Genomic DNA, 17044 nt, shown 5'->3' with positions numbered 1-17044 from the left:
CCCCTTACCTCAAGTGGCTTTAGGCCTCGTTTGGGGGTGATTTCCACAAATATACAAAAAAAAAACAATGTTTTTATTTTGCAGTTGTATCTGGAGCAGATGGTGCTAAAAACAATCCAAGTCGACATATAAACCTTTGGGGACTCTTGATTATCGGCTAGCTATGCCTGGTGTTGGCTTAATGGTTGGGGTGGTAGGCTTGAGATTCTCGGGTCCTGAGTTCAAATCCTGCTTGGCTGTTGAATTAATACCAGGTGGGATCGACTCAGCCTGTCATCCTTCCGAGGTCGGCAAAATGAGTACCAGCTTGCTGGGATGATTGAGCCGTTTGAGTGTCCTGTGTCGGAGTGGCGACCCATCGAGGATTGTGCCCAACAGCCCAGGAGACTGTTTTGGCAGCACCAATGCTCTGCACAGAGTATCGTCCCAATAGATGGTTGGACGGATTTTCAGTTGATCAGAGATGAAATATTTGATTTTCTTTTTTGAGGTGGGGTTGGGGCGGTGGGGGGGGGGGGGGTTATAAAGTTGTTGCAGTGCATTGGCCACTTAAATGAAAAATTAAGCTTTAAAAAAAACCATCCATGGCTGGTCGAGTAATGTTTTCATTCTTGCATCCTTGTCTCCTTAATGGTTTGCTTGTTTCAATAAATTCAGTTGTGCTGTCATTTCCTTGTAACTGTTTCATATCATATCTGGCATCCTGCTTTGTTCTCCACTACCTGTTTGCAATGCGTTGTAACTTTGCTCCTCTCCTCGAGCACCTTTGCCCTTGGCTCAGTTATCGAAGCCAGCGGTACGCTGCGGCTGATATTTGTTTGACATTTTGGATGCCGTCGCTTTCTTGCCTAACAGAACCCTTCAAAGCACCGCCAGTATGAAAATAGATGACTCCTGACGCATACTATAAATGTTTACTGCGGCGTTTGATATTTACACTTCATTGATTATCGTACTTGAAAAAATTCTGTCATAAAAGGGATGTGTCTTTAGTGCTGAAGATGCGGGGAGCCTGATGACCACCTTGCTGCACTTAATGGAGACATTTTTTTTGTGATAGGACTACTTACACAACAGTGTTCAAGGCAAGATGACTCAGGACATTAAAGAGATATCCTCTGGATGTGGTGCTGTGGGTCGTGTCTTGACAAGCCAAGGCTTGTTGGTTTAAGTTTGGTCGTAAACCCTAGTTTGCGTTAAAATGCATGACGTCTGGTCGTGAAAAAGGTCCCGTACATGTTTCCTGTTGCAGCAGTCTTGGATTATGTGACAAGTATGATGGAAACTATCTGTGTTATGCATGATCATCCCTGAATTACAAAAGCTTACTTACATCAACATGTTTCAGGCTTAATCCCTTTATATGAGGAACTATGGTTCAAGTGAGACCTGTTGCACACCGCTCCTTCCCAATTCCATATCCAGGCAATGTGTGACGCCATCGCCGGGCACCGAAGGAAGGGAGTGCACTCAGTTTTCACTCTGCTGGGATTCGCTAAATATCCCTTATTGTTGGGTTTTCCGTGTGTGTGTGTGTGTGTGTGTGTGTGTGTGTGTGTGTGTGTGTGTGTGTGTGTGTGTGTGTGTGTGTGTGTGTGTGTGTGTGTCTGTCTGCAACGCGAGGCTCCACAGCACAAACCAGCAAACCGATTTCGATGAAACTTGGCGAACAGGTGCCGCATGGGCTGGGAGTGTGCGCGTTTGAGTTTCGGTGCTAAGCAACCACCCGTTGCTGTGCAGCGGCCGAAAAACCGCGTTTTAAGAACCCAAACGGTAACTGAAGTAGTGCGGCTTCTATGATAGGTAGAGCGACCGGACCAACTCCTGCCTATTCCTAGCATCCCCATCTAGTTATCGCGACAGCATAACGTTCCTCTATCTCTCAGAGTTTCCGAATGGCAGCCCTCCGAATGCGGAAAGGTGGTGAACCAGGGAATATGTTAAGTGACCTTGACCTCGGAAACCGTCGACGGCAGAACGTTCAAATTCGGTGTATGGATAGAGTTTAATAACTACTACAAAATTGAACCGCAGCATTTTTCCAGATTCGATCACCAAGGGTGTCGGGGCTGAAATAGGCAAAATTCGAAAAAATACTTTTTCTCGACCTACGTTCACTATTTTTAATACTTGTCGTACAGTTTTGAATGTGGAGAAACGAGACTTCGGAATTAAACACTTCGAGATATTTAGAAAATTTTACTCGAGCCGATTTTTGATTTAGGTTTTATTTTTCAAATGGTAGTCCTGTGAGGAGTGCCAGTTGGCAAAATACGCAATTGGAAAAATCTTGCCAAGCAGAGGAACAATTGTATGTGAACCAATACGTCTTGGCAATGAATCTTCGTCGGTGGATTGGTCAGAATGAAAAGCATCGTATCCAGCGCTTCGATCCTAGCGGATCCCTCGTCGCCGACTGGCTTGTTTTCTTGTTTGTTTGTTTGTCCGGGCGATATCTCAGCCGGTATTTCTTATTTTTTGATTAATAAATTAATTACTTAATAATTACCCGTTTATTATTTATTTATTTTCTCATCTGGGAAATATCTCGGGCACCTTTTGAGCTCGGAATCTGAAATTTTGGGACAAAAGTGAAGATGTTCTTTGGCAAAAACGGTATTTTTCAGTGTTTGATGACTCAATTAATTGATTTATTAAATACTTTTTTATTTTATTTTTCATCCTGGCAATATCTCAGGCACATTTTGAGCTCGGAAGCTGATATTTGGACACGACGGTGATCAAGCTACATAATTATTATAATGGGTATTTTTGGTTGATCATTTGTACATATTTACCTCAAAAGTACACCACTCCCTCCCAATTCCATCTCCACGTGTTGCACGGCAGCATTGCTGACGCCCCGGCAATGCCGCGTGCTGGAGGATTTATTTATTTATTTGGCATGGGGGGTGGTGTACTTTGAACGTACCGCTACTTGTTTATTTATTGGTTTGACAAGTTCAGGAATCGTCCTGGTCGTTGCTGTTCATCTGCAAACAAAAATACACAATACGAAATTTCAGATGTGATCGGGTCCTGAGTTCAAATCCTGCTCAGCCGTTGAATTAATAACAGGTGGGGTTGACTCGGCCTGTCATCCTTCTGAGGTCGGCAAAATGAGTACCAGCTTGCTGGGATGATCGAGTCATTCGCCATTCGAGTATCCTGTGTGAAACGACCTGTCCAGGATTGTGCCCAATAGCCAAGGAGACTGCTTCGGCAGCACCGATGCTCTGTACAGAGTATGGTCCCCATGGAATGGAATATGGAATACAATGCAGAAGGGTGGAGTTCCCATGAATCTCTATTTTGAGTCAACAAGCCCCCGAATATTGGAACCGTTTCATTGGTATCAATTTACACCTAGCATGAGTGGGGACAGGATAATATGAAGAACTCATGTATGTCTGGTCGTTATTCTACTCAAGCCAAGTGAAGTGCCTTAAATGCTATGTAAACCATATCACGATGTCAGCTGTAACTACATCCTAACTGGCATCATATGTGGGGTCAAACAAGATGGCACAAGTTGTGATGTCATGCTTTATCAGTATGTTTACAACTGACATTGGTGTTTAAGGCAGTTATATGGTTTTGTACATGCCTGATCATTATTTGTGATGCAACAAATCTCCATTTCGTTTGGTCTTATGAGGTATTAAATGGATGACACATTACTTGTAAACCATATAAGAGTCTGAAGAGTTTGGGCAATTGTTTGTGGTTGTGGTCCTGCAGCTATCCTTAGTATGCCTGCCCGCGCAGTGGTCAGACGGTGTTTTGCAATCGTGTGTGCGTGCGTGCGTGCGTGTGTGTGTGTGTGTGTGTGTGTGTGTGTGTGTGTGTGTGTGTGTGTGTGTGTGTGTGTGTGTACAGTACTGGTGGGGTATGCTTACACATTGTAAGCAATAACGAACTGTGCAATTCATCTGCAATTGAGTTTTTTTTTTTTCATTTATTTATATTTTAATTTAAGGACACTTTTCGACAGTTCTGTGATTTTCCCAGTGTATTGGCTTCGATGTCCGGTGGCACGTGAAATCACCGTGCTTTCCCATTATCTCGGCTCGCTTACTTGCATTTTTTTCTTTTCTTTTTTCGCCGATATATCTGCTTTCATGTCCATCAACAAGGAAACTTTCAGTTTTCTACGTCACGTGGAAGGTACCGAACATTAATATCAAGTCAGTCAGTGGTTAGAATGAGATATATATATATATATATATATATATATATATATATATATATATATATATATATATATATATATATATATATATATATATATATATATATATATATATATATATATATATATAGAGGTGTGTGTATGTAATCACGATTCATGTATGTTTGCTTATGTAAGCGTTGCCAGCACCGGTCGTTATCTCCACTTGCCAGTCTTTACGACTAAATGGAGCCTTCTCTGGTCCCCAAGCATCCATCTTCACCCCAGCAAGGAATCACGACTTATGGACAAAGCTGTTTCCTTATCCGGGCTTCATTTCCCCCTCCGCAAACTATGTAGATCCGTGCTACCTCCCGTGTAATCTCCGAGGTACGCCAGGGTAGGACCGATCCCAACCGGGGACATGGCTGCCCGCTCGGACATGATGCCCTGCTGCCATCGGTCGTCATCTCCACTCACGGTCCCACTTTAATTTGGTCTCGGTCTCTTCCTTCCTGGTCTTATCTTTTCTTGGCCGGATGGAATCTGCAAAACCCAACAAGCCGCAAGACCAGGCTGCGTCCCAAACGCATGTTGATCGAGGCAACTCCGGGCGCCGCTTGCACGACCCTTGGCCTCACCAAAGCTGCCACCCTCGGCTTGGTTCTCACTCCCATCAAAGTCGTTGTATTCGGCACGCCCCTTGGACCTTTCCATCTCAGGCAAGGAGGAGGCGGCGCCACCTCCGTGTGTGTGTGTGTGTGTGTGTGTGTGTGTGTGTGTGTGTGTGTGTGTGTGTGTGTGTGTGTGTGTGTGTGTGTGTGTGTGTGTGTGCGCGCGTTAGGGTGCATCAAACGCCCCCTTTTTTGCGAAAGTTTGAAAAACATAACGGCAATAGGACAGATATGTTCGAATACATGAAAAACATTCCCATTCTTTTTTTTCAGAATTTTCGGTCATCATCTTGGGGGTCCACATCGGGGTCAACGTTCAGGCACGCAGCTCCTGCGCATTTTTCAGAATAAGTGTTATTTTTCACTGTATAGTGATCAAAACTTGTGTCTGGTGGTGAAATAATTCTGACATATCAATGTACTGCTCCTTTGGTGATGTTTGTAACATGGTTGGTTTGTAATTTGTTGGCACAGTTTCCCGGAAAATGGTATTTTTTCCTGGAAATTGTGTTTTCCCGGAGAATTGGACTCGTGGCAGATCATGAATGTAAAAGTTTGGACGATTTGGACAGTTTGGACTGTAAAAGTTTGGACAAAGGAACTTGGACTATTGCCTATTGGGCGCTTTGGTACAGACTTCGGAAAGCCTCACTTCCCCAAGGACATTCCCTTGACATCTAGCCTATCTGACTTTGTCTCGGTTGATTAATTATTGGATTGTGTTCCGAGAACTTGAACTGGACGATTCATTCTTAACGTATGAAGTGAGTGAGTGGGCAACACTTCCAGTCTATGTGGATTCAAAATCTAAAACCAAAGCACTCAATGTAACTAATGATGCGGCTGAACGTCTAATAAAACTCGGAACGGACTGTCTCGGTGCAGCTAGGTCTGAATAACACTTTCAGAATGTGCAACAAGTCACTGAGAATGACAGGAAAGAGGATCCGAATCTCTGGAAACGCTTGAAACTTGATCATTAATGATATTATACGAGTACCTTGATATGAATATACATAATTCTGGGTAATAAAGCCGTGAATTTGACAGATCCGAGGCATTTGTTACTATTTTGTTGTTTTTTTTTCTGGCAAAATCACCAGTTTCCCGCTTCTCCGGCAAATTTCCCGGAAAATTTGATTGGCTCTATATCACTGGAACATCACCAAAGGAGCAGTACATCGATATGTCAGAATTATTTCACCACCAGATACAAGTTTTGATCATTATACAGTGAAAAATAACGCTTATTCTGAAAAATGTGCAGGAGCTGCGTGCCTGAATTTTGACCCCGATGTGGACCCCCAAGATGATGACCGAAAATTCTGAAAAAAATGTGAAATGTTTTTTCATGTATTCGAACACATCTGTCCTATCGCCGTTATGTTTTTCAAACTTTTGCAAAAAAAGGGGGCGTTTGATGCACCCTAGCATGCGTGTGTGCGTGCGTGCGTGTTGGTCATAACTTATTTTTACCATTCGAGCTCATATCATCAAATTTTCAACAAATCTCTATGATGAAAATATGGAGTGGGCCAATTAAAAAATTGGGTTAAACAGTCACATAAAATCGTTAACATTCATTTGATTGACTTGAAATTTGAACAAAACTTGCATCTTAGGTCATTGAATTGATTCATCAATCAAAAGCTTGAAGCTCCCTTCTACACTTTGTAATGACAAACTTCCCCACAAATGTCTCATGTTCTCCCCCTGCTCCAATTGGTTCATCTGTTTATATGCTTGTGAGGGTCAACATCCCTCTGGATATTCTCAGAGAGCTACCACAATGCCGGCGAGTCTGGCAGTTTACTCGGGCAGATTGGCAGGGACTGCAAGCAGCCATCTAACTTCAGGACTGGTCTCCTATATCTATTGCCCCTGTTGAACTCAGGCGAGGAATTCTTCCACAGAAACCTCAGAAACCCGGATCCGGATATGAGAATGTTGTCATTTCTTAAGTGATTCGTCACTATTGAGAGATTGGGCCAAAACAGAAATGTGGCATGATATTTCAAAAAGTTGTGGATGGATTTTGACAAACTTTGTGGATGAGTTGGGTAGATGACAAGAACAAGCCGATTCGATTTTGGTGCGGGTCCGGATGCAGATCCAGCCTAACAGTTGGATACAAAACATAAACCGTTCAGCCTTGCAGAGGTATGCGCTCCACCAAGTGCCGTTCTCATTGCATATGTATCAATCCTCTCCAGAGGAGATTTCCTCCAAAATTGCACTTTCTTTACATGAGTGATTATGTAAATATCTCTTTAGTCATCTCCTTGAAGGATATCTGAGCTGAAAATTATTCTGCCATGTGGACCTTGTGAAATTGCTTTCTTGACCCACTTGTGTTTACCAATGTTGCAATGTTGTATGACATTCAGGTCCTCCTTTATATACAGCCATGTTGTGTTGAAATGTCAAGGGTCACATTACCCATCGTAATCTACAAACCCGTGAATAAGGGACCACCATCTCAAATCGTTCCCAATCCAAAACCATGATCTTTTCTACCCTCGTTAACCCCACCCAAATCCCTCTGCTCCTATTTTTCCAGTTTTCCCTCCTTGGAGTTTCCTTCAGTTCCCTTTTTGGCCACCCCATGCATGCGTGTTTTGCGTCCTGTTTTTGGCTGTTGCGTCCTGATCTATTCAGTGTACTAACTCTTCCACGAGCCTCGACTATGTCAACAGAAAAGGGCGTTTTTGCAGGGAAAATAACATTTTGAGCATATGATTGGAGGAGGAGGAGATTGGGACCATACTCTGTGCTGAGCGTTGGTGCTGCCTAAGCCGTCTCCTTGGCTATTGGGCACAATCCTGGACGGGTCGCCACTCTGACACAGGATACCAACAAGCTGGCACTCATTTTGCCGACCTCAGAAGGATGACAGGCCGAGTTAACCCCACCTGGTATTAATTCAACAGCTGAGCAGGATTTGAACTCGGGACCCTCGGATCCAAAGCCCACCGCCCCAACCATGAAGCCAACACCAGGCATACATGATTGGGTGTCCATCGATATGGCCCATGCGCTTTGTGGTCATTGTTTCCACAGTTTGGTTTGATATGCTTTCTTTGATGTGCTCACGACTACAAGGCAAGAGCCCACCAATTTAGATGAGATTGTATGACTAATTATTTCCAAAGCCACCCCATCTGTCATCATTGCAGGCATAAGCCTTGTAACTGCCAGATGATTAAATTTTGATGGATAAGATGCCTTCTCAAACAGTTTTGAAACGGCTCTGGCCATGCGAACAATTCAACTGACTGGTTTGAGTTGTAATCATTACCAAAACGGTATCCCGGTCCAGAGTCCTTTGTTTTTCGACTGTGTTGACCCATGTTGCCACATGAACTACCTCTTGTTTTGAAGCTTTGTGCCATCGTCGTAAGTATCTTTGAATAAATTAGGATCTTTGTTTGAGAAGATAAGCTGCGGTTTCGAGAAGTAGGCTCTGCAAACCTTTTTTTTAATTTTTTTTGAGATTACTTCACTAAATTACCACCCAGCTAATGAAATAACGATCTGTGGTTCAAGGTAAAAATAAGAAAAACAACTTTTATCACACACAGTTGTTTAACGCTCCGAATCAAGAGATCGCTGGTTTACATTGTCGTACTACATCAATTGCGGCATCGTTTTTGAACTGCTCGGGCAAGTACATCAGCCAGTTCATTACTATAGCTGGAGGGTGCTGCATCATTGAAGATTTCATGGTCATCCGGCTCTTTTCCGGTTTAATAGTGAAGGTGAGGTAAGGCTTGATTTATGTACATGTGTGCTCTCGGGGCGTGAGCGGCTGCTGTGCTGGCAGTACATAGCATGCTGGAGCAGGCCCTCTGTCTCCTCGTTACCTGCAGCGCTGCACTTCAAAGCAGCCGATCTCGAGCACCACTCAGATGCATTGGTTCTGGACAATGATCATATCAGCTGTTCTGTGAAGCTCCTTGACAGTAATCTAACTGGAATATTTGTGGTGTTGTGCGTGTATCCAGGTGCACCCTTTATCACTTTGCCCAGACAGCGAGGATGATGATCTTAAATCTGGCTGGGTGGGTGTCATGCGCCTGGACAGTCCACAGGTCGGAAATCGTTGCTTGGACATTCTGAGTCAGGTGAGAACTTGAGCTCCTGGTTGGATGGGGAGTGACTGAGGAAAGGGTTTGAGACGTACAGGATTGGAATAGGATGTGTTTGGCGTTGTGTATGCAATATGTGTGCAGATCCATGAAATGTAGATTTTGTTGATGTTTCTGGTTGAACAGGGTGTCTTTGGGGAAATTGAATGAAGAATAGGTGGAGTGCGACAAATGTGAACTTCTCGGTCAAAAAAAACGTTCCTCAAATTTGATTACCTCTCCGCATCATGGACTTGACATTTTAACCTCAGATAATTGTTTATTTTGGCTTTACCAGTATAATATGACTGGCTTTATCAAATGCCCAAAGCAAGCCAGGCCAAGGAATAAACTACCTCCTCGCTGGAGTGGAGGGAGTTGATGCACACACAGGCGTGGAGAGAGTTTGCAGTCAATTGACTGGTAGGATTCTTAACCAACTTTGTGTAGAGGTGATGACGTGGTAGACTTCTCACCATTTGCCATGCTGTCATGAATCCTCATGGATAGAGAACATGCACCAAGATGTAATAATTGCCATTTTACTCCTGGTAGGCATTTTAGCTGAAGGAAGCCTCAACCCTAACCCAATGTCATATCGAGGGGTTTCAGACCTTCTGTGGTCAAAATGCTTCAGGGCGATGAAAAATTTCAAGTTGATTCTTGTTTGTAGCAACGTGTGGAAGACTGCGAATGCACCCTGCCATTTAAGTGTCTTGTAGCATCACACAGGATGAGCTAATTCGTTCTTTTGCCTGTCGTTTCTCAACTTTCCTGCCATTCACCCTTTGTCTTCAACATTGTGCCATACCGCCTAACTCCTCCACAGTTCAACTGGCACCTTCTTTTCATTTGATCTCCAAATGTATTGTGCTATAAATTATTTTCCTCATAGTTTAGCCTCTTGACATCCTTTGGCCATTCAAGGTTGTAGTTTGACACGTCTACTTCCCTTTAAACTCCATCTTTCCCACATTGCCTCATTCTCACAACCCCATCTATTCGCTGCTGTGAGGGCTTTTGGGGACGCTGCTGCCTTCAGCCATGCTGTGCCAGCACATGAAGAACATTCATCGGCAGCCAGAGTTTTTGGCAGAGGGATGTGAGAGGCTGTTAGGAGGGGAGGGGGCAGCGGGGGGGGGGGTGAGTTTGAGGAAATAAATCCGGCAGTGAAAAGTCTCGCTTTGCATTCATGAGCCTCGAGGGAAGCTTTTCTTTTCCCGGAGGCCCTTTGTGGAGGAAAGTTTTTCACATGAATATCAAAGGAATAGTGCTCCCTCTTTACTCCACATTTCAAATAGGTTTCTGAGGCTGTGGTCATGTGGGATGTGCTGGGGAAAGGGGGTGGGTGGTGAGTCCTTGGGCTTGCCACACCTGGTCACTCCATCTGTTTTTGTCAGATAGTCCATTGGCCTTTGGTGACGACTCGGTTCACACTGTTTGGCCTTCACTTTGGGCATTTTCTGTATCGGGTCAAAATACGTCACACCCTCGGCATATACACACTTTCAGATATATTGGAGAACTGTACGTCTAATGTCAGAAGCCCTTTCCACAGCAATGAACAGCAAACGAAGGTTAACATGCCATTGAGGTCACAGGTCAACATCAAAAAAGCTCAGTGGTTAACCGACTATATTAAATAAGGCAATTCTCTGTTCGTATGTATGTACAGTGCCGATAGAAAGTCGACACCACCTTTCAACATTTTCACCAATTGTTGCCTTATAGCCTGGAATTAAATTGTATTAAACCAGACTTTTTCCATCTTTATTTCCACATCGTAACCCACAACTTACAAGTGAAAAACAAATTCAACAAATTTCAGAAAATTAATTCAAAATACAAAACGAGAATACCTTGGTTGGATAAGTGTTCAAAATCACACACCAAGTTAATTGGCTTCCACCTGTCTTAAATTGTAGTGATTCTGATTATTTCAGAATAAATCAGCTGTTCTTGTAGGTTTCCTCTTCCTCTGCAGTTCACAGCAAACACTCAAGCATGAGCACCAGAGCTTTCAAAAGACGTCCAGGATAAAGTTGTGGAAAGGCACAGATCAGGGGATGGATGTAAAAAATATTTCAAAGGCCTTGGATATCCCTTGGAGCACAGTCAAGACTATCATGAAGAAGTGGAAGGTGTGTGGTACCACCAAGACCCTGCCTAGATCGGGCTATCCCTCCAAACTGGGTCACCACACCAGGAGGAGAATGATCCGAGAAGCCACCAAGAGGCCAATGGCCACTTTGAAAGAGCTGCAGGCCTTTATGGCAAATACTGGACACTTTGTGCATGTGACAACAATATCCCAAGCAATCCACAAGTCTGGCCTGTACGGTCTGGTGGCAAGCAAGAAGCCGTTCCTCAAAAGAGCTCACCTTGAATCCCGTTTGAGGTATGCAAAAATCCACTCCAGAAATTCTGAAGCCATGTGGCAAAATGTTTTGTGGTCTGATGAAATCAAGTTGGAACTTTTTGGCCTAAATGCAAAACGTTACATTTGGTGCAAACTCAACCCAACACATCACATCACCCATAAGAACACCATCCCTACTGTGAAGCATGGGAGTGGCAGCGTCATGTAATGGGGACGTTTCTCATTAGCACGGACTGGGGAACTTGTCAGGATAGAAGAGAAAATGGATGTAGCAAAATACAGAAAAATCCAAGAGGAAAACCTGCTGCATTCTGCAAGAAAGCTGAAATTGGGATGGAAGTTCACCTTTCAGCATGACAACGACCTGAAGCACACAGCCAAAGCTACACCGGAGTGGCTAAGGAACAAATAGATAAATGCCCTCGAGTTGCCCAGTCAGAGCCCCGACCTAGATCCAATCAAACATCTGTGGCAGGACATGAAGATTGCTGTCCATCATCTCTCCCCACGCAACTTGACTAAACTTGAACAGTTTTGTGCAGAACGGGCAAATATTGCCCAATCAAGGTGTGCAAAGTTGGTAGAGACCCATCCCAACAAACTCACAGCTGTAATTGCTGTCAAAGGTGCTTCCACCAATTTCAACTCAAGGGGTTGGACACTTATCCAACCAAGATATTCTAGTTTTGTATTTTTAAATAATTTTCGGAGATTTGTTGAATTTGTTTTTCATTTGGAAGTTGTGGGTTACGATGTGCAAATAAAGGTGGAAAAAAGTCTGATGTCATGCAATTTATTTCCAGGCTATCAGGCAACAAAAGGTGACAATTTGGAAAAGGGGATGTAGACTTTCTATAGGCACTGTATATATGTATAGTACATCTGAAAATCACATAAAAAACACATGGCTGACCTCCACAAAATTTTGCATGTGTTGGTAGTGCCTAGGGTAACCCCCTCCTCCCCTGCAAGGAGGGGGAGGGGTGAAATGACTTGCCAATGCTCCCAAAGGGAGTGGGTATTTGTCGTGAACTAAATGTAAATTTGGTGATCATTACAGTTGATTGAATAACATTTTGTTGTTTCTTCCTTCAATTTAAACTATTGGTTTCTGAGCACCAGCCAGAGTGACCACTATATTCGTTATGTTGGGTAGTCAATCTAGTCTACCCTTATTGTCAGTATTTCCGTCGATATGTTTGTCTGTCTGTCTGTTGAGTAGTCGATCTAGTCGAAAAAAAAAAAATTGAGATTTTTTTTCCTACCCTTATTATCAGTATTTCCGTTGATATGTCTGTCTGTCTGTTGGGTCGTCGATGTAGTCGAAAGGAAAAAATTTCAATTTTTTTTTTTTTTTGGAGATTTGTTCTACCCTTATTATCAGTATTTCCGTCGATATGCTTGTCTGTCTGTCTGTCCCTCTGTTCGGTCCAGTGCTCCGTTAATACAATGACGATTTCGATGAAACTTGGTTGGTAGGTTCATACCATGACCTAGTTGTGGGCAAATGAGAACCGTTGCTATGGACACCACCGTTGCCTAGCGACGGGGACTTTGAAATTTTTGAAAAATCATAAAACATTTATTTTTTAGAAAATCAAAAATCGGACCACAATCAACTGTGGGCAGTACATTCAACCATATTGTCAAAAATTTCCAGCCGGATCCTATGAAAACTGTCGGAGAAGACAGACTTTGAATGAACCCTGGTCGAAAACAATAAAAAAACGAAGTTTGTCATATCTCAGAGACTATGAGTCAGATATACATGAAACTGGTGTGGTAGGTTCATGGTATGTCCTAGTTATGTGTGAGAAATAACCGTTGCTATGGACCCTTCCGTTGCCTAGCAACGGCCAACTACTCATGTCCGCCTACTGGCTTCTCTGTATGTATGTCTGTTCGGTCCAGTGCTCCGTTAATGCAATGGCGATTTCGATCAAACTTGGTTGGTAGGTTCATACCATGACCTAGTTGTGTGCAAATGAGAATCGTTGCTATGGACCCAGACGTTGCCAAGCAACGGACCTTTGAAATTTTCAAAAATCTCAAAAATTAATTTTTTCGAAAATCAAAAATCGGACCACGAGCGACTGTGGGCAGTACATTCAGCCATATTGTCAAAAATTTTCAGCCGGATCCTATGAAAACTGTCAGAGAAGATAGACTTTGAATGAACCCTGGTCAAAAAAAATTAAAAAACGAAGTTCGTTATATCTCAGAGACTTCTTCTTCTTCTTCTTTCGGCTGCTCCCATTCGGGTTGCCACAGCAGATCATCCGTATGATCCGCATAGTGATTTGGCACATGTTTTACGCCAGATGCCCTTCCTGACGCAACCCTGGTCGCCTCTTACGACACAGGGATATGGTACACCTATTTTAACCGGGGTATACACCGGCCCAGTATACTGGTACTCATTTCGTCGACCTCGGAAGGATGACAGGCTGAGTCAACCCCCTGGTGTATTAATTCAGTGGCTCAACGGGGCTTGAACTCAGGACCTTTTAGATCCCAAGCCGCTGCCCTAACCACTGTGCCAACACCAGGCGTGTTCAGATCCATCTCAGAGACTATGAGTCAGATATACATGAAACTGGTATGGTAGGTTCATGGTATGTTGGCTGCTCTTGGAGCACCCTTATTCTGGACATTTCCATCTGTCTGTCTGTCTGCGAAACTTTGGTCAAGCCTAGGGGCTAAACCACTCAACCGATTCCAATGAAATTTGGTAGGTAGGACCAATATTTCTGGGAATCGTGTGCTTTCGAATATGGGACCCCAGGCCCAGCAACGGCATAGCAAAGGCCCTTTAAAGTGGACAAAAAATCGAAAAAAAATCAAAAATAAATAAATCGAAAAATCGAAGCTAAGAGTTCTGTGCGCAATCTATCTCGCTCCCTTCATGCCAATTTGCAGCCCAAACAAAAAATATTTGTAGGAGGAGATAGGTTTTGGGCGAGTACATGTCGAACATTTCAGAAACGGTTAATTGCGAATATCTCTAAGAGAAAGAGTCTGATTTTGATGAAACTTGGGTGAAATGTGTACAATGTGGCTAGCATGTACACAAAAATGAATGGATGCTTTGCACACCTCCGTTGCTTAGCAACAGCTAAAATACTTTATCGTACATCGTACACTTATTGTGGACTGTACAAAAAAATCAATACCTCCGAAACTGGACCTCCGAGGGACCTGTTTTTTGTGCCCAAGGAGAATGTCTTTCAGCATCATATAAAAAAATAAAATCTTTAGTGAATAGATAAATGGAATTACCAGGGCTGCCATTTGTTGGAGTCTCTTTGGAAACATGCCTGAAATTTCACAAGGCGGGTTTCTGGGCACAAACTAAGAGGACTATGATAATCATATTTATTGTGCTAAATTGATTGATAGCATGTACATGAATATCGGCTAGTCGCGTCGGCCAGATTTCCATCGAGAGCGAGCAGTCATGTCGCCTACGGGCTTGTCTGTCTGTCTGTCTGTCTGTCTGTCCCTCTGTTCGGTCAAGTGCTCCGTTAATACAATGGTGATTTCGATGAAACTTGGTTGGTAGGTTCATACCATGACCTAGTTGTGTGCAAATGAGAACCGTTGCTATGGACACCACCGTTGCCTAGCAACGGGACTTTGAAATTTTTGAAAAATCATAAAAAAATTATTTTTTAGAAAATCAAAAATCGGGCCATGAGCGACTGTGGGCAGTACATTCAGCCATATTGTCAAAAATTTCCAGCCGGATCCTATGAAAACTGTCGGAGAAGATAGACTTTGAATGAACCCTGGTCGAAAACAATAAAAAAATGAAGTTCGTTATATTTCAGAGACTATGAGTCAGATATACATGAAACTGGTATGGTAGATTCATGGTATGTCCTAGTTATGTGTGAGAAAGAACCATTGCTACGGACCCCTCTGTTGCCTAGCAACGGCCAAAAAACCTCTAAATGTGGGGGTATTTTAACGAAAAAACAATCTGCAGCATTCACCCTTGAAGCTAGAATCATGAATTTTCTTGTGCTTAATCCTCAGGTTATTCCCCATCAAATGGGCCCATCACGTCAGGTTCTATTGGGTAGTCTACCCCTGTCCGCCTACCGACTTGTCTGTGTGTGTCTGTCTGTCTGTCCAGAGCATAACTCCATGGATTTTGATCCGATCTTGATGAAACTTGGTTATGTGTTCGATATCAATGTCGAGTTGTGTTTTCTTGGATGAGGGCGTGGTATGTACATCTTTCCATTGGGCGTGGATGAGGGCGTGGTACGCCCATTGTGGGTGGAGCCACGCCCAAGAAATAGCCATTTTTAGGGGTCATCGGATTAAAAACCTATCTTCTCCTCGGGAATTGACTGAATGAAATGGGTTCTTCGGTATTTGAATAGCAAAATGAATTATCTAAAACTTGTCGTTGTCCAATTTTTCATTTTCGTCCCAAGGTCAAGGTCACAAGGTCAAAAACTTATTAAATCGCGAATTTTGACATAAAAAATCAGACGACCGCCCAAACTTTGAGAGCTAGGATGACAATATTTTTAATTATAACTTGGACAAAAAAAATATCACATTGTCTCATCCTTGACTTCTGAAACAATCGACATCATCTAATACCGCTCGTGAACCATTGTCGCCTTCAGACTTGTTACAATTAAAATTCTCAGGTGCTTTTTATTCTCCATTGTGCATTTTCTATCCCAATTGTATATTGTAAAATCAAATTGTTTTGTGAAACAAAAAACCACTATTTTACATTTTTCATGTATTAGAAATTCCTGGCCTGAAGGGAGGGAGGGATGGAGGTAGGAAGGTAGGAGATAAAGGAAGATGAGTTGAAGGAGAGCGAGGAAAGGGGGGTGGGTGAGAGCTGGGGCAAATTTATTTTGTGCCCATGGCTAGTAATACCCCCTCCCTCCAGCAGGGGTGAGGAAACCACGTATCCTGTGCACAGGCTAAAATCGCTAGTCATCTCATCCTTGCAAAGGTGGGAGGGGGTTATTTTGTGCCTGAAACCTGACCCTGGATACCCCCAGCACATATGAAAAATGTGGTGGACATTGGCTAAGCCATTTTTACCCCACAGCCCGAATTGGGCTAAGGGGTATTGTCGTCACAGGCGTTGTCCGGGGCGTCTATCAACTTTTGGTTTCTGTCAATATTGAGGAGAACGCCTTGTCCGATGAAATCCATTTTTGCAGGGTATGTTGGGGTTGAGTAGAGGAAGGTTCCTGTCGAAAATGGGCGCGCTGCGATTTTCAATGTGGCCTCCATGGCAGCCATCTTGAAATTGGTTTCCGTCAATTTCGAGGAGAACGCCTTGTCCGATTAAATCCATTTTTGCAGGCTGTGTTGGGGTTGAGTAGAGGAAGGTTCCTTTCGAAAATGGGCGTGCTGCGATTTTCACTAGCCGCCACAGTAGCCATGTTGAAGTCTGATTTTCGATATGACGTCCAACGTGCTCTAACTGACTGCATCATCGTGATATCATTGCTTCCTTTTACAATGCATGGGCCGAGGGGTTACGCCCGCTTTGTGGAGCTATTTTTATTCTATAAAGTTCAGACACACTTACATACATGCAGAGAATTTTAGTATTATTGTAGATATCTGAGTTTTCATCTTAATAAGAGTTCACCTTTTCAAAAATGTTACAAGTGGGTTCTTCTTTGTTTGTATGCAGCGCAAGGCT

At 43.2% G+C, this 17044-nt stretch overlaps 1 protein-coding gene across 3 annotated transcripts in view; it reads left to right on the top strand.

Moving 5' to 3' along the window:
* The window catches only part of LOC147028065 (E3 ubiquitin-protein ligase ZNRF3-like), an 82366-nt gene that overhangs the window by 50505 nt on the left and 14817 nt on the right, over positions 1–17044 (top strand). For all 3 annotated transcript variants that reach the window (XM_085878068.1, XM_085878067.1, XM_085878069.1), the window contains exon 2: positions 8850–8969. In XM_085878068.1, coding sequence (XP_085734194.1) covers positions 8850–8969 — 120 coding nt within the window. The remainder of the gene's footprint in view (positions 1–8849; positions 8970–17044) is intronic.

The sequence above is a fragment of the Eptatretus burgeri genome, chromosome 4 (genome assembly GCF_056783735.1).
Source record: "Eptatretus burgeri isolate ZD-2024b chromosome 4, Ebu_testis_v1, whole genome shotgun sequence".
NCBI classification, from domain to species: domain Eukaryota; kingdom Metazoa; phylum Chordata; class Myxini; order Myxiniformes; family Myxinidae; genus Eptatretus; species Eptatretus burgeri.
This window is presented reverse-complemented; position numbering and strand designations above follow the sequence as displayed.